Source organism: Ahaetulla prasina, chromosome 16 (genome assembly GCF_028640845.1).
Source record: "Ahaetulla prasina isolate Xishuangbanna chromosome 16, ASM2864084v1, whole genome shotgun sequence".
NCBI lineage: Eukaryota > Metazoa > Chordata > Lepidosauria > Squamata > Colubridae > Ahaetulla > Ahaetulla prasina.
Genome location: NC_080554.1, coordinates 11,086,938 through 11,103,692, shown reverse-complemented (window position 1 = coordinate 11,103,692; position 16,755 = coordinate 11,086,938). Strand labels below are relative to the sequence as shown.

Below are 16,755 nucleotides of genomic sequence, written 5' to 3'. Positions count from 1 at the left end.
AGTTCTGAGCTCCGTTTTCGCTGGCGAGAAGGTTGCAGGAGGCCGTCGCAGCCGAAAACGGAGCTTGGGAAGGCTGCTCCGTTTTCGCCGGAAGAGCCCTCGGGCCGCCACAGGCACACCCCCCCGACAAGAGTGATGTCAAGATGAGCATGCCCCCCCCCCCGGGCACACACCTGTTCTGTCTCCTTCCCCACTTCAGACCCATGAGCTGGCCTTCAGCCAGTGGATTCACGGCTCTTATCAATCCTGGCAGAGAAATCGCAGCTGCCTGCCAAAGTTCCAACAAATGACTCACGTAGCAAGACTTTCAGCTCTTTTTGAAACGGATCAGCTAAACTTTTGCTTCCCGTGGAGTGAGAACAGTCCCAAAGCTCCTTATATATCCTGTGTGGTGGGGCTCCTGCCCCGCCCCTCCTTTTGAGGACGCTGCCTCTCTAATCTTCTGAAGCGCGGGTCAAGCCAAGCTTGATTATTATTATCAGCTGGGTCTGAAGGCGTAGCCTGGGGAAGGGAGGAATCAGGGGATGACGGCCTCATTACGTCCTCCGACTGGTCTGGTTCTGGCTCCTGGAGCCGAGCCAAAGGAATCGGTGCTCCCGAGTTAACCCTTACCGGCCCTTCCCCCTCACTTTGGGAGTCACTTTCGGGCATGGGGCCAGGTTCGGGGGCTGGAGTCACAACAACACCCCCAGGTGAAACACAATCCTGATGCGGCCCTCAATGAAATCGAGTTTGACACCCCTGGTCAAGTGCCATTTGAAGGCAGAAAAAGGGAGGAAGGCCCAAGGATTCAAGGTTGCCACCCAGATGGGTGGCAGCAATTAACTCAAATAGAGGAAGAAAAGGAGGAGGAGGGGGGGGGAAATGTTAAAAAAACTGCTCCCGGCTGCTCCAGGTAGTTCTTGACTTACAACAGTTCGTTTCGTGACGGTTCAAAGTTACAGCGAGGCTGGAAAAAAATGGGACTTGCGGCTGTTTTTCAACCGTTGCCTTTCCACCAGCATCCCCATGATCTGGGGATCGAAATTCAGATCACCATGTTTACGGCCGTTGCTGGGTCCCATGGGATCAACTTTTGCAACCTTCGGACCAGCAATGGGGAAGCTGGATTTACTTAACTTACCAAACTGCCGTGATTACGAAGCTTTCCAACTGCAGTGATTCACTTAACGACGGTGGCTGGAAAGGTCGTAAAAGGGGCCAAAACACAACAAACGCCTGAGTGATTACGAAGCTTTCCAGCTGCAGTGATTAACTTAACAACGGTGGCTGGAAAGATTGTAAAATGGGGCAAAACCCAAAACAAATGTTCCCTTTGTCTGGCAACTCTGCGCATGCGCACACTGGGAACAGGCTCCAGCTGCTCGTCTGCCTCACTGCTGCCAGACTCCGAAGGCAGCTGATACCTGTCAGACGGCCCTGGCCCCCTCTCTGCCTCCGACGCAGAGCCCTCCTCAGAGCCTTCCCCAGACTCCAGGACTGGCCCATGTTCCTCCCCAACCTCCTCACTGTCCGAATCTGCTGCCAGCTCTGCAACAACATGTCACTAAGTTTGAAACATCAGATTGTGGGAGAAAAAGCACGCATGCGATTGTTCACAACACAAAGACGCACATGACCTAAGACAGTGGCCCCCAACCTTTTGAAGAACCAGGGACGGGTTCCGTGGAGACAGGTTTTTCCACAGACCGGAGTGGGCGCGGTTTCGTGAACTGCCTGCCTCCCACGGATGGGCCTTCACCTCTTTGCATGGACTGGTGCGGACCAATGCTAGTCCATGGACCGGGAGGATGAAGATTGTGGGACCCCCCTAACCTAAGATATGTGCTTCTTTCCAAATGTCACACACTCCGACAGATTTGACACCCTTCACCTGTCCGTCCAATTGTTTCGGTTACCTTTGACGCAGGCTCCGTCTTGTAACAATAGCCCTTACATACCCCTTTACAGCCCTCTCTAAGTGGTTTACAGAGTCAGGACACTTTGGGGAGAACAATCTGGGTCCTCATTTTACCCACCTCGGAAGGATGGAAGGCTGAGTCAGCCTCGAGTCAGGGAGAATCAAACTGCTGGCAGTGGGCGGAGTTAGTCTGCAATACTGCATTCCAGCCATGAGGGAGGGAGGAAGGAAGGAGATGTGGAAGGGAAGGAAGGGGGAAGGAAGAAAGTGGAAGGGAGGGAGGAAGGGAGGGAGGAAGATTTGGAGGGGAAAAGGGAGGAAGGAAGGAAGGAGGAAATTATGAAAAGAAAGGAAGGAAAGAGGCAGAAGGTATAGGAAGGAAGGAAGGAAGATATGAAAAGAAAGGAAGGAAAGAGATAAGGGAGGGAGGGAGGTTTGGAGGGGAAAAGGGAGGGAAGAAGGAAGGAAGGAGGAAATTATGAAAAGAAAGGAAGGAAAGAGATAAGGGAGGGAGGGAGGGAGGGAGGGGAAAAGGGAGGGAAGAAGGAAGGAAGGAGGAAATTATGAAAAGAAAGGAAGGAAAGAGATAAAGGAAGGGAGGGAGGTTTGGAGGGAAAAGGAGGAAGAAGGAAGGAAGGAGGAAATTATGAAAAGAAAGGAAGGAAAGAGATAAGGGAGGAGGAGGGAGGTTTGGAGGAAAAGGGAGGGAAGAAGGAAGGAAGGAGGAAATTATGAAAAGAAAGGAAGGAAAGAGATAAGGGAGGGAGGGAGGTTTGGAGGAAAAGGGAGGAAGAAGGAAGGAAGGAGGAAATTATGAAAAGAAAGGAAGGAAAGAGATAAGGGAGGAGGAGGGAGGTTTGGAGGGAAAGGGAGGGAAGAAGGAAGGAAGGAGGAAATTATGAAAAGAAAGGAAGGAAAGAGATAAAGGAAGGAGGAGGGAGATTTGGAGGGGAAAAGGGAGGGAGGAAGGAAGGAAGGAGGAAATCATGAAAAGAAAGGAAGGAAAGAGGCAGAAAGTATAGGAAGGAATGAAGGAAGATATGAAAAGAAAGGAAGGAAAGAGATAAAGGGAGGGAGGGAGGGAGATTCGGAGGAGAAAAGGGAGGGAAGGAGGAAGGAAGGAGGAAATTATGAAAAGAAAGGAAGGAAAGAGATAAGGAGGGAGGAGGGAGGTTTGGAGGGAAAAGGGAGGGAAGAGGGGAGGAAGGAAGAAATTATGAAAAGAAAGGAAGGAAAGAGATAAGGGAGGGAGGGAGGGAGGTTTGGAGGGGAAAAGGGAGGGAAGAAGGAAGGAAGGAGGAAATTATGAAAAGAAAGGAAGGAAAGAGATAAGGGAGGGAGGGAGGGAGGTTTGGAGGGGAAAAGGGAGGGAAGAAGGAAGGAAGGAGGAAATTATGAAAAGAAAGGAAGGAAAGAGATAAGGGAGGGAGGGAGGTTTGGAGGGGAAAAGGGAGGAAGAAGGAAGGAAGGAGGAAATTATGAAAAGAAAGGAAGGAAGGAAGGAAAGAGATAAGGGAGGGAGGGAGGGAGGGAGGGAGGGGAAAGGAGGAAGAAGGAAGGAAGGAGGAAATTATGAAAAGAAAGGAAGGAAAGAGATAAAGGAAGGAGGAGGGAGATTTGGAGGGGGAAAGGGAGGGAAGGAGGAAGGAAGGAGGAAATTATGAAAAGAAAGGAAGGAAAGAGATAAAGGAGGGAGGGAGGGAGATTTGGAGGGGGAAAGGGAGGGAAGGAGGAAGGAAGGAGGAAATTATGAAAAGACAAACAAACAAACCCACCTTTGTGATGAGAATCCGGTATTTCTCCACCAGGAAATCGTTGTTGTGGCATCCTGCCAGAAGCTGCCACACCTCTCCCCGGAGAGCTTCGGGGACGCCGCTCCTCACCAACGCAGACAAGGGTTTGGGCCGCACGCTCAGGTTCAAGTGCCTGGGAAGGAAGGAAGGAGGGAGCAAGAGCTCAGCCGGGGGCTTGGCACAAGGGAAGGCACACACCCCGGGAGCAAGTTAATCAACCAATCAGAATCAGAATAGAATGTAGAGCTGGAAGGATCCTTGGAGATCTTCTAGTCCAGCCCCTTGCTCAAGCAGGAGAACCGATACCAGTCATGGCGAACCTTTTTGGCACCGAGTGTGCTCGTCTGGGCCGCAACCCGGAAGAGGAACCGCCCAGGGGGTGTGCGCTTGCCCGAAAATGAACTTCTGGTTTCCAGCATGCGCAGGCACGCACAGCCGCTACTATTCCAGTTTTTTGGCACGCATGTGCGCGTGACGATCAACTGGACGGCACGCATGCTCCTGCAGGAAAACGGAAGACCAGCTCTTCCAGTTTCTGGCACCGCCGACGTGCAAAAAGGCTAGCTGATTGTCACGCGTGCATGCGCGCCAGAAACCCAGAAGAGGAACGGGCGACGCCGTGCATGCCGGGCGACATGGCTCTGCGTGCCATAGGTTCGTCATCACCATTTCAGACAAAGGACTGTCCAGTCTCTTTTTAAAAACCTCCAGTGTTTGAGCGCCCACCATTTTTGAAGGCAAGCTGGTTCCACTGGTTGATTGTCCTCACTATTCCAGGTTGCTTCTCTCCTCGATTATTTTCCCTCCATTGTTTCTTGTCCTGCCTTCGGGTGCTTTTTAGAATATTTTGAGCCCCTCTTCTTTTTGGCAGCCCCTCAAATACTAGAATATCGCTATCATGTCGCCCCTAGTCCTTCTTTTCTCTAGACTGGCCAAACCCAAATGCTGCAACGGTTTCTTCGTACGTTTTAGCCTCCAGGCCTTTGATCCTCTTAGCTGCTCTTCTCTGAACTTTTTCCAGTCTCAACATCCTTTTTGTAGTGTGGTGACTAAAATTGGTTGCAGAATTCTAGGTCTGCTCTTACTACTCTTACGGGATCGCCTGCTGTTACCTTATGCCTCCCACCGTACCCGTACGCTCACACAGAGAGGGACTTCTCAGGGTGCCGTCCGCCAGACAGTGTCGGCTGGCGGCCCCCAGGGGAAGATCCTTCTCTGTGGGGGCTCCTACTCTTTGGAATGAACTTCCCCCTGGTTTACGCCAAATACCTGACCTTCGGACCTTTCGCCGCGAACTGAAAACATATTTGTTTGTTCGCGTGGGGCTTTCTTAAATTGTCTAGATTTCGAATTTTAAATTTTATTTAAGTTTTAAACTGGGGTTTTTAGATTTTTTAACCATTTTAATTTTCGGCCAAATTGTATAATAAGTTTTTTAATCTACTTTTAATTGTACATTGTTTCTTTTTTACCTTGGCTGTACACCGCCCCGAGTCCTTCGGGAGAAGGGCGGTCTATAAATCTAATAAAATAAATAAATAAATAAATAAATAAATAAGGGTTTTCTAAAGCGGTACTAATACTTCACACGAACTTGATTCCATGCCTCTGTTTATACCAGGGGTCTCCAACCTTGGCAACTTTAAGGCTTGTGGACTTCAATTCCCAGAATTCCTCAGCCAGCAAAGCTCTGGGAGTTGAAGTCCACAAACCTTAAAGTTGCCAAGGTTGGAGACCCCTGGTTTATACAACCCAGGACTGAATTAGCTTTTTTGGCTACGGCTGCACACAGCTGGCTCAATCAACAGGGCCCTTTTCAAGGGCTAAGAGAGGAGGCAGATCAGTGACTTCCAAGAGCAGAGGTGTCAAACTCAAGGCCTGGGGGGGGGGCGGGGTGGATCTAGCCTGGGGGTTACTTAAATCCGACCCGCGGGATCACCCTGGAAACAGCGAAGGATCGGCCCATAGTGCCTCATGCCAGCGAAAACGGAGCTCGGTGAGCCGGCTCCGTTTTCGCTGGCAGAGGGCTAGCAAAGCAAACTAAAACGAAAACCAAAGGAGAAATGTTCCCCTTTTTGCATTTGAGCATGCAAAAAGAGACGGGAAAGGAGAAAGGAGAAAGAGGAAAGACAGAGGAAAAAGAAGGAAAGATGGGAAGGGAGGAAGGGAGGAAAAAAGAAGGAAAGAGGGGAAGGAAGAAGAAAGGAGAATGAAGAGGGAAGGAAAAAGAAGAAAAGGGAAGAAGGAAGGAAAGGAGGGAGATTTGGAGGGGAAAAGGGAGGAAGGAAGGAAGGAAGGAAGGAAGGAAGGAGGAAATTATGAAAAGAAAGGAAGGAAAGAGGCAGAAGATATAGGAAGGAATGAAGGAAGATATGAAAAGAAAAGAAGAAAAGAGATAAGGGAGGGAGGGAGATTTGGAGGGGAAAAGGGAGGGAGGAAGGAAGGAAGGAGGAAATTATGAAAAGAAAGGAAGGAAAGAGGCAGAAGGTATAGGAAGGAATGAAGGAAGATATGAAAAGAATGGAAGGAAAGAGATAAGGGAGGAGGAGGGAGATTTGGAGGGAAAAGGGAGGAAGGAGGAAGGAGGAAATTATGAAAAGAAAGGGAGGAAAGAGATAAGGAAGGAGGAGGGAGGAGGGAGATTTGGAGGGAAAGGAGGGAAGAAGGAAGGAGGAAATTGTGAAAAGAAGGAAGGAAAGAGATAAGGGAGGAGGGAGATTTGGAGGGAAAAGGGAGGAAGAAGGAAGGAAGGAGGAAATTATGAAAAGAAGGAAGGAAGGAAGAGATAAGGAAGGAGGAGGGAGATTTGGAGGGAAAAGGGAGGAAGGAGGAAGGAAGAAGGAAGGAAATTATGAAAAGGAAGGAAGGAGGAGAGGGAGATTTGGAGGAAGGAAGGAAAGAGGCAGAAGGTATAGGAAGGAAGGAGGAAATTATGAAAAGAAAGGAAGGAAGGAAAGAGATAAGGAAGAAAGGGAGGGAGAGAGGGAGATTTGGAGGGGAAAAGGGAGGGAGGAAGGAAAGAAGGAGGAAATTATGAAAAGGAAGGAAAGAGGCAGAAGGTATAGGAAGGAATGAAGGAAGATATGAAAAGAATGAAGGAAGATATGAAAAGGAAAGAGATAAGGAAGGAAGGAAGGGAGGAAGGGAAGGAGGGAGGAAGGAAGGAAGGAAGGAAGGGAGGGAGGGAGGGAGGGAGGGAGGAAGGAAGGAAGGAAGGAAGGAAGGAAGGTTGGTTATAAGGAGAGGGAGGGGGGTCTGAGGGAAGCCCTGCCTTAGCACTTGGCCACCACAGGTGTTCCTGACATGAGTGATGGCCACACCCACCCTGGCCACACCCACCCTGGCCACGCCTGGCCCCAGGTCGAACACAACCCTATTGTGGCCCTCAATGAAATTGAGTTTGACACGCCTGTCCTAGAGGGAGGAAGTTGGGCTATGCGTGTAAGAAAGAGCCGAGCGGAAGGGACAGCCATGATGGCACCTCCCTTCTGCAAATCACAAAGAATCTGGCTCAACCCACAAGGCTTGGGGGGGGGGGAGCGGCTCTATTGGGGCTTTGCCTACATGCCCCCCCCCGGCCTTCTCCTGACTGGATAATCTGAACGGGGACAATTCCTGGAACGTGGACACAGGAAGCAGAGGGCTTACCACTTGGAAAGCAGGTCTCCCCAGGTCTCCAGGATCTTTTCTGCGCACTCTTTAGAGACGTCCCCTGAGCCACTGAGCAGAGGCTCGTCGTTATCTGCAAAAGACAAGGAGAGGCTGAGTGTTGTGGTCCGCCAGCAGCCTGCGGAGCTGGCAACAGAGTCGGACAGCGGTGAGGCTGAGGAAGAGCGTGGGCCAGTCCTGGAGGCTGGGGAAGGCCCGGATGAGGGCTCTGCGTCGGAGGCAAAGATGGGGCCAGGGTCATCAGGGAGTGAGGTGCAGACCGCAGAGCCTCCAGAGGCTGACAGTAGTGAGGCAGAGGAACAGGAGGAGCCTGTTCCTAATACACGCATGAGAAGAGCTGTTGTGTCTCGTCCGACCTCACCACAGCCGGGGCCTTCTTATCTGCTTCCGAACACGGAGGAATGTCCTAGTATGCCTCCCGGCCCCAGCTCTGGCTCCATGCCCAGACAGGCTGAAGAGGAGGAAATACCTCCAGCCCCCAGCTCTGGCTCCATGCCCAGGCAAACGGAGCAACTAGACCCCTCCCCCTCCCCCACAGCATGTGAGCCTGAGGAAGGTCAATTACCAACAGCTGCCGACTGGAGTGACCCTCGCGTCAGAAGACTTGATAGGCGGAGGCAACAGGAGGGGCAGGCCTGGATAAGTGCTGAGTCATGGAGCCACACCCCATGGCCTATATAAAGGATCTGCTTTCTGGCATTCTCTGAGTCAGGCAAAGTCTAAACATATCTTGCTGAAGTCACTTTCTGGTCTCCTGCCTGCTCTGAGGACTTTGCTAGGACTTTGGCAGAGCTGCAGAGGCACGCCTGATTCGGATTTCCCTGACCCGGCCATCAGCGGAGGAGTGGGACACAACAAGAGCTGCCAGAAGGCAAGAGCAGCTCAAGCAAAGAGGACGACTCAAGAGTAGGGCCAAGAGATGATTGGCCCCTCCCATAAGGGTTAAAACAGACCTGCAACGGCGTTTGGGTTCTTTGCCGGAAAACAACGTTGATAGCTTCGTCTTGTTGCATTTATTTTTGCATCGGTGACTTCTGAACGTTGGCCAAGAAAGGCCTTTGGCAGTTTGCCTAATTGGACCAAGGTTTGCGATAGGACTGAGGAATTTGTGTTGGGAGGAATTTGCTTTAATTTAGTTGAACTACGCTGGGAATGAAATAATTCTCAGCTGTTCGAATAAAGTTTGTTTGTTTGTTTTTCACAGACTGAGTTTCCTACTACCTACTTGGGCCTGGGTCACAACACGGAGGGAGGGTGCAAAGCACAAGGCTACCAAATGCGCCCCACAGCGGGGAGCCACTCTTCCACAGGCTGCCTGCCTGAAGCCTGCTGTCAGGTCTGCCATCTTCGGCTTGGCGCCTCGCTGGCATCCTGCCATCAAAGGCTAGACAGGAAAAGGTGGGGGGGACAAATGGGCAATGAGCATGTAAGGAGTTACGATGGGAATTTGGGAGGGGGACAGCTTGACGAAGACCAGGAAAGCACGAAACCACTTTGTGCCAGATGACAAGGCCAGCGCACCCTGTGATTGGGATGTGGGTTGCCCCAAACATCTCAGCGTTCTCCTTAAAGGGCTCTTCGTTGGCTGAAGACAAACTGGTCCAAGGCGGGAGGGCTTGGGAGGGGGGGGGATAATCTGTAATCTTATCAGGTGGGAAATTTAGTTCTAGACCAGGGGTCAGCGACCTGCGGCTCTGGAGCCGCATGTGGCTCTTTCATCCGTTGCTGGTCGGCTCCATAATTGGTAGGGCTTTCGGTTAGGACAGGTAGAGGAAAAAGGATGCTGAGCCAGGAGAAGACTATAATGGGGAACCGGACTTCTGGTCGGCTCTAGAATTGAATGGGGGCTTCTGGTTAGAACCTTTGTGGCTCTTTGAATGTTTAAGGTTGCCGACCCCCGTTCTAGGCTGACTTTACCGCAGCCAGCAACCTTTAGTAAAAGAACCTGTCACTTCAACCAAATGGAGTCGAGGGTCTTTCTTTCCCAAGGGGCCTGACTGAGGCAGGTCTGACACCTGCTTTCCTGGAACAAATCCAATGCAGGCAGCACTTTCAGACCTAAGGGGCAGCCTCTGTTACAGCTGGACATCTTTCACAGCGACCAAACGGGGCGATTTGCAGAACCTGGACCCAAAAGTGGTTAGGAAGACTGATGGGGACTTTGACTGAGACATCTTACGCAGTGAGCGAGAGAGACACACACAGAGGCGCCGTGTCCCAAATCTCTTATTGAAGGCTACAGCTAGCCCACAGCCCGCCAATGACCCACCCTGGAATAGCTGCCTTTCCAGTCTACCTTACCTTCCTCTTCATCATCCTCGGGAGGGGAGGGGATCATAGAGCCTTGGGAGCCGGATTGGGGGAGACGGATGGCGGGGCTGGCCGTGGTTTTCTTCCTTTCCCTTTGGGATTCGCTCTCCAGGCACACCACTTCGTAGAGAGTGTCAGTGCTGGTCTTTCGGTCCTTCTGCTTGATCTGAGCCAAGAGATCAACAACACCCATCCCGGGGTTGGGTTCAAAGCTTAACAGAAACGTCCCAGGGAACCCAGGAGTGACCCAACAGGTTTGAGGGTGGGAGGAGGGGAGAGGCTCAGGTGTCTCACCTGCTTCAATTTTAGGAAGAAGTTTTCCGTCGAGCTTCTCTTGCTGAAGGGCCAGTAGAGCCTCTCATTCGGGGGACAGACGCGGACTTTGGTCTCCAGGAGGAAGCGGACGGGCTCCTGCACCTCCGTAATCACCAAATCCACAGCTGTGGTCAGGAAGAGCACCTTGTCTGCAGAGGAGGAGGAGGAGGAGGAGAAGGGCAAAATCTAATGGTTAGAGAATGGCAGGGGTGAAATTCCCTGACTTTCCCTACCGGTTTGCAAATCTGCGTGTCCCCCACGCACTTGCTGTGGCGTCCGCGCATGCGCAGAGGCTTAAAATCGTCGCAAAAAAAAGCGACATCATCACATCCCCGCAGGTGAGCAGAGCCTGCCGCAGCCGCTGCAACTGGTTCGCCCGAGCTGAATTTTACCCCTGGAGAATGGGCTGCTGCTGAACAGTGAAGTGCAAGGCAGGAAGACTCTTGTCCACGGCAGCATCTTCAGGCTGGGCAGGAAAACTCCTGAATCTAACCCAGAATATTCCACAGGGATGGGGTGGGGCGGGTGGATCCCCGGGCCTGTATGTTCCGCTAAGGTGACCTGGAGGATCCAACCTCCACTCTGGGAGCACAAGGGGATTTGGGAACATATTGTTGTGATGAGGCTGAGGTGAGGCCAGGGCCATTGGGAAGTGAGGGGCGGACTCCAGAGCCTCCAGAGACTGATAGTAGTGAGGCAGAGGAACAGGAGGAGCCTGTTCCTAATGCACGCATGAGAAGAGCTGCCAGAAGGCAAGAGCAGCTCAAGCAAAGAGGACGACTCGGGAGTAGGGCCAAGAGATGATTGGCCCTTCCCATAAGGCTTAAAACAGACCAGCACCGGTGTTTCAGCTTTGCCAGAAAACAATGTTGTAGCTGCGTCTTCTGCTGCGTCCTCTGCTTCGTGTATGTCTTTATTTTTGTGGCTTCTGGACATTTGCCAGGAAGGGCCTTTGGCAGTTTGCCTAATTGGACTAAGGTTTGTGAGATAACTGAGGAATTTGTGTTTGGGAGGCATTTGTTTTACTTTTGACTTGAACGACGCTGGGAATGAAGCTATTCCCAGTTGTTCGAATAAAGTTTGTTTTTCCATGGACTGAGTTTATTACTAGCTACTTGGGCCTGGGTCACAACACTATTTCCTACAGGAACTTGGATTAAATATTCATTCATTTATTTCATTCATTTATTTGATTTTTATACCGCCCTTCTCCCGAAGGACTCAGGGCGGTGTACAGGCCAATAAAAACAGACAAGACAATATTCTATAAAATACAACATTAAAAACCTTATTATAATTTGCCTAAAAATTTAAAATATTAAAATATTATATTTAAGAGATGGATGTAATGTTAACTAGAAAGTAATTGTTATAATAGATATATTTTGGATGTTATAGGTGTAATTTTAACAATGTTATTTGACATAAGTAAGGTAAAGTGAAGATTTTAATTATTACAATTGACACTTTAGATATTTGTAATATTATTTGTTGTATATATAAATGTTAAAGATGTGAAAAGATGGACTATTGCTTACCCCTGAAGGTTGGACAGAAAAATTAAAGAAACTAAGTTGGAAATATGAACTATTTTTGAGAGACTGCTAAGGGAAGAAAGACATTTTAGAAGAAACCTTGGTGAATATTGGAAGATGGAACGTTGTTTTGATATTGATTGATGAAGGTTGGATATTAAAACTACGTACTTTATTCAAGAATAAACACTAACTCAATCGAAACTTTTGAGAATTCTAGGAGTGGAATGGTCTGATATATAATGGAGTGGAAGAAAAGTATCTTCTTTGTCTTTGGAAGGAGTGGAGGTTTTAAGGAATGACTATGGATTATGATTTGTGCTAGATTTTAATTTTGTTGTTAGTTTTATACCCTGTACTCGGTTCTCGGAAGTCCTGGGGGTGGGGGAGGAAGGAAGGGAGGGGAGGGGTAGAAAATGGATTGATAGTTAATGTACAAAGATGATTGAAGATGTATAATTAATGTAAGATCGGACCTGTCTGGTTACTACTTTAGAATGAAGGGAAAGAAGGAGAAGATGATGGAGAAGGAGGAGGAGAAGAAGATGGAGGAGGAGGAAAAGGAAGGAAGGAAGAGGGAAGAGGGAGAAGAAAGGAGTAGGGAGGAAAGAGGAGAGGATGTAGATAAGAGAGGGGGAGGATGGTTATGGAAAGTAGAAGAAGGTAAAGAAGGAGAGTAAAAGGAAAAGGAAGGGGGTGGTGACCGGGCAAACCCGATTAATTGTATATGAGGGTACATTAAATATGTTATTGGATATGTTATTGGATAAGAATGTCAAAATAAAACTTTTTAAGACAAAAAACACTATTTCCTTCAACTTCTCCCCTTCAGGATGCCACTATAGAGCACTACATGCCAAAACAAGCAGGTTTTTTTTCCAACCGTGTCATCGCTCTGCTGGACACTTAATTCCCCCAGCACTGTCTCATTTCTCAACTTTTCCTCATCTTCTCCTATTGGTTTCTTACGATTTATCAACGGTTGTCTGTAACTTATGATTAATGATCGCAACTATGATTTATGGCCTATGACCTATTACTTGCCGTTTATATGTACATTGTGAGCTTCTGCACTGGAGACTAATTCCTTGTGCCACAGTTGGCCAAAAACAAAATCCTGTCCTATCTATCTATCTATCTATCTATCTATCTATCTATCTATCTATCTATCTATCTATCTATCTATCTATCTATCTATCTATCTATCTATCTATCTATCTATCTATCTATCTGTCTGTCTGTCTGTCTGTCTGTCTGTCTGTCTATCTATCTATTTTTCTATCTATCTATCTATCTATCTATCTATCTATCTATCTATCTATCTATCTATCTATCTATCTATCTATCTTGCCACCTATTCGCCCATGGCGACACAAGGCGGTTTACAGAATATAAAACTATGTTTAAAACAATAAAAAGTAACAAAAAGAATCAAATAAATTAATATAGTACAATAGAATAAAATCACCCCCCTACCCTGGAGACATTAGATTACACGAGCCATTGAATGGGCTCCATCCCTCTCTGGGTTCCCCAGGCCCGCTGGCAGAACCTGGTCTTCAGTGCCTTCCGGAAGAGTCTTAGAGTGGGGGCTGTTCTAATCTCTGTGGGGATGATGTTCCAGAGAGAGACGGAGCCATCATGGAGAAGGCCCTTCTTCTGGGTCCCACCAGGTGTATCTCCCTCGGAGATGGGACCCGTGACATTCCCTGCCTCCCCGCTCTGGTGGGTCGGGTAGATGTGAACGGCAAGAGACGGTCCCTCAGATAACCTTTCCTGTTCTGTTCCGTTTTACTCTACTCTACTCTACTCTACTCTATTCTGTAATTCTATTCCATTCCATTCCTATTCCCATTCTTCATCACTGCCCCATGGATTGGGGTGGCACTACCAGTCAGGACAGGAGTCAGCAACCTTAAACACTCAAAGAGCCATTTGAACCTGTTTCCCACAGAAAAGAAAACATCAGGAGCCACAAAATCCCTTTTGACCTCTAAAATGACGATAACGCTGCATGTATCATTTTTTACCTTAATGCTCTGTATAAAAAAACTAGAGTGTGTTGCATTTATGAAATCAATTTGTAGCCTATGACTATTATTAAGTGCTGTACCGTTAACTGTTAAATATGTACCCTATGACTATCATTGTTGTAAGTGTTGTACCTTGATGAAGGTATCTTTTCTTTTATGTACACTGAGAGCATATGCACCAAACACAAACTCCTTGTGTGTCTAATCACACTTGGCCAATAATAAAAATTATATTCTATTCTATTCTATTCCAATGACCTGTTACAGAAAAAACACATTTTTATTTCTCCGTGCAACAAAAACATTTTGAACTCCGAAAAAACAAAAAAGAGTCGAAAAGCTCAATAAATCACGTGCCGGCGAGTGCCGCACATTGGTGGTTGTGACGCATATTGTGAGCGACAGGGAGACGCAGCAGAGGAATGAAAGAGCCACAGGCGGCTCCAGAGCCGCGGGTTGCAGACCCCTTACGAACCTTTGGGCGTTTCCTCGTTCACTATCTGGAAGTGCGGAGACTTGGTGTTCCAACTCCCGGTGATGATGTACGATTTCCCGTCTGAGCTTTTTCCCATCGACTCCTAAAGAGAGCAGCAGAGAGACCGGGATGGAACACACAGCACGGCACCCCATAGGGGAGGGAGGGAGAGAGGGGGCACCTTCGGAGGGAGACCGAGGGCACGGGGTGAGGGGCAGGAGGGCCGTTTACCAAATCCAGCAAATGCATGTCTCCGCTTTGTACGTCTTTTCCGGGACTGAGGAGGAGGCCGAAACATCTGCAAACATGAAGGAGGAGGAGAAGGAGATTGGCGAGACGGTATACCCCAACACAGTCCTCCCAGGCCCTGATCAAATCCAGAAGAAAACAAAAGGAGGCCTTCTACTCTAAAAACCACTCCTCATTTTTTTAGCCTGAAAAAGGGTAGCAAGACTTTCCAGAACGGCTTTCTAGAACAGGTCAGGTGAGTTTGAGCTTTCCCCGGGTTGAGGTTTTTTTTTTCTATTTTATTTTAATACAAACACTCCATCTTTCATTAAACAGTGTGTCGTCTGGGTACAAAACATTTTGTACAATAACAATTAAAATGTACAGCCATATTCGTTATTTATCTATTCTATTTATCTATTTATTGGTTCTGCAACCCAACAAGACAGACACAAACTTCAATGGATAATTTGAACTGCAGAAAAAACCATGGCTACCAACCTGCCTTCCATGGAGGACCTGTCTACTGCACGAATCAAAAAGAGGGCCGTGAAAATATTTACAGACCCCTCGCATCCTGGACATAAACTGTTTCAACTCCTACCCTCAAAACGACGCTATAGAGCACTGCACACCAGAACAACTAGACACCAGAACAGTTTTTTCCCCGAAGGCCATCACTCTGCTAAACAAATAATTCCCTCAACACTGTCAGACTATTCACTAAGTCTGCACTACTATTAATCTTCTCATCGTTCCCATCACCAATCTCTTTCCACTTATGACTGTATGACTGTAACTTTGTTGCTTGTATCCTTACGATTTATATCGATATTGTTTCCTAATATGATTTGATTGCTTATTAGTATCTACCTTATGACTATCACTAAGTGTTGTACTTTATGATTCTTGACAAACGTATCTTGTCTTTTTATGTACACTGAGAGCATATGCACCAAAGACAAATTCCTTGTGTGTCCAATCACACTTGGCCAATAAAGAATTCTATTCTATTCTATTCTATTCTATTCTATTCTATTCTATTCTATTCTATTCTATTCTATTCTATTCTATTCTATTCTATTCTATTCCATACCATCCTATCCTATCCCATCCCATTCCATATTCTATTCTATTCTATTCTATTCTATTCTATTCTATTCTATTCTATTCTATTCTATTCTAAATTTAATATTGATATACATAGCATGTCTAACACTGTTAACAATTCTCTTCTTATTTAATTCTATAAATATATTTTCTCTATTTCTCTCATCTATTTTTATTTCTTTCATATTTATTCTCTAGCCATCGGTAAAAGAGTTCCCATATAATATAATATTCAGTTTGTTCTTTTTCTTTGATTGCAAGTGTTAACCTATTCATTTCTGCATTCTAATATTTTCCTAATCACATTCTTATCCGTAGGAATCTCTTCACTTTTCCAATTTTGTGCAAATACAATCCCAACTGCAGTTATTACATGAATAATCAAATATACATTCTCTTTACTATAAGTTTCTGGTAAAATCCCCAAGAAAAATATTTCAGATTTCAGATCAATATGTGGCTGTATCACCTTCTCCAACCACCTATGTATTTTTTGTTCAGTAATTTTTGGCTTCTCCAGGTGAGTTTGAGGGAGAATCCAACAGATATTGAAATATCTCAAGCAGGGGTGTTTAACTTGGGTGACTTTAAGTCTTGAGGACTTCAACTCCCAGAATTCCCCCCGCCGCCAGACATGCTGGCTGGAGGAATTCTGGGAATTGAAGTCCTCAAAGTCTTAAACTCGCCAAAGTTGGACACCCCGATATAGCGCCAAAGGAGGCAAAGAGGAAGAAGGAGATCATTCTCTCACCTGGCCAGGCCTTAAGCACCAGTGCGGAGGCCCGATAGGTGCCACCTTACCTCTCGATGGCCAATTCTTTGTTAGTGGTCTGTTGCACATAGATGACGATCTTCTTGTCGATCCCTTGCCGTAACTTGAAGCATTGTCTGTCTTTGTCTTTCGGGACGGCACTGGGGGAGGGGAAGGAAAACCAAGAAGGTTACGTCGAAAGTTGAGGCATCCCGGAGGACTTCCAGACGTGTCTCCCCCTTGTTCATCATCCTCTTTATAACGAACCCCATAATCCCTTGAGGGTTGGAGTCTGGGCAACTGAACGGAGCTGAGTGTTTACTGGCCGGATGCCCTCCCTGTCGCCAATACGGAGGTTTCTTCAACAGGTATAGTCTTTTTTTTTATATAAATTTTTTTTTTAATATGAACATTCCATCTTCCTTTAAACAGTGTGTCGTCTGGGTACAAATATCTCTGTGCAGTAGCTATCAAAATTCACAACAGTATTCATTAAATTGATATTAATTCTCTGATCTTACAATTGTAGTATTGAACATAGTAAACTTTATTCATTTCTTCCCCTTAAGATGATGTTGGATAATCATTTGTCTGAAGTGGTGTAGGGTTTCCTGCCTAAGCAGGGGGTTGGACTAG

General features: G+C 47.3%; 1 protein-coding gene across 2 annotated transcripts in view; it reads right to left on the bottom strand.

Moving 5' to 3' along the window:
* The window catches only part of RABGAP1 (RAB GTPase activating protein 1), a 99,648-nt gene that overhangs the window by 58,463 nt on the left and 24,430 nt on the right, over positions 1 to 16,755 (bottom strand). For both annotated transcript variants that reach the window (XM_058159259.1, XM_058159258.1), the window contains exons 7-13: positions 16,170 to 16,280; positions 14,262 to 14,328; positions 14,031 to 14,133; positions 9,967 to 10,136; positions 9,664 to 9,838; positions 7,342 to 7,435; positions 3,676 to 3,826 (exon numbers count right to left, since the gene is read on the bottom strand). In XM_058159259.1, coding sequence (XP_058015242.1) covers positions 3,676 to 3,826; positions 7,342 to 7,435; positions 9,664 to 9,838; positions 9,967 to 10,136; positions 14,031 to 14,133; positions 14,262 to 14,328; positions 16,170 to 16,280 — 871 coding nt within the window. The remainder of the gene's footprint in view (positions 1 to 3,675; positions 3,827 to 7,341; positions 7,436 to 9,663; positions 9,839 to 9,966; positions 10,137 to 14,030; positions 14,134 to 14,261; positions 14,329 to 16,169; positions 16,281 to 16,755) is intronic.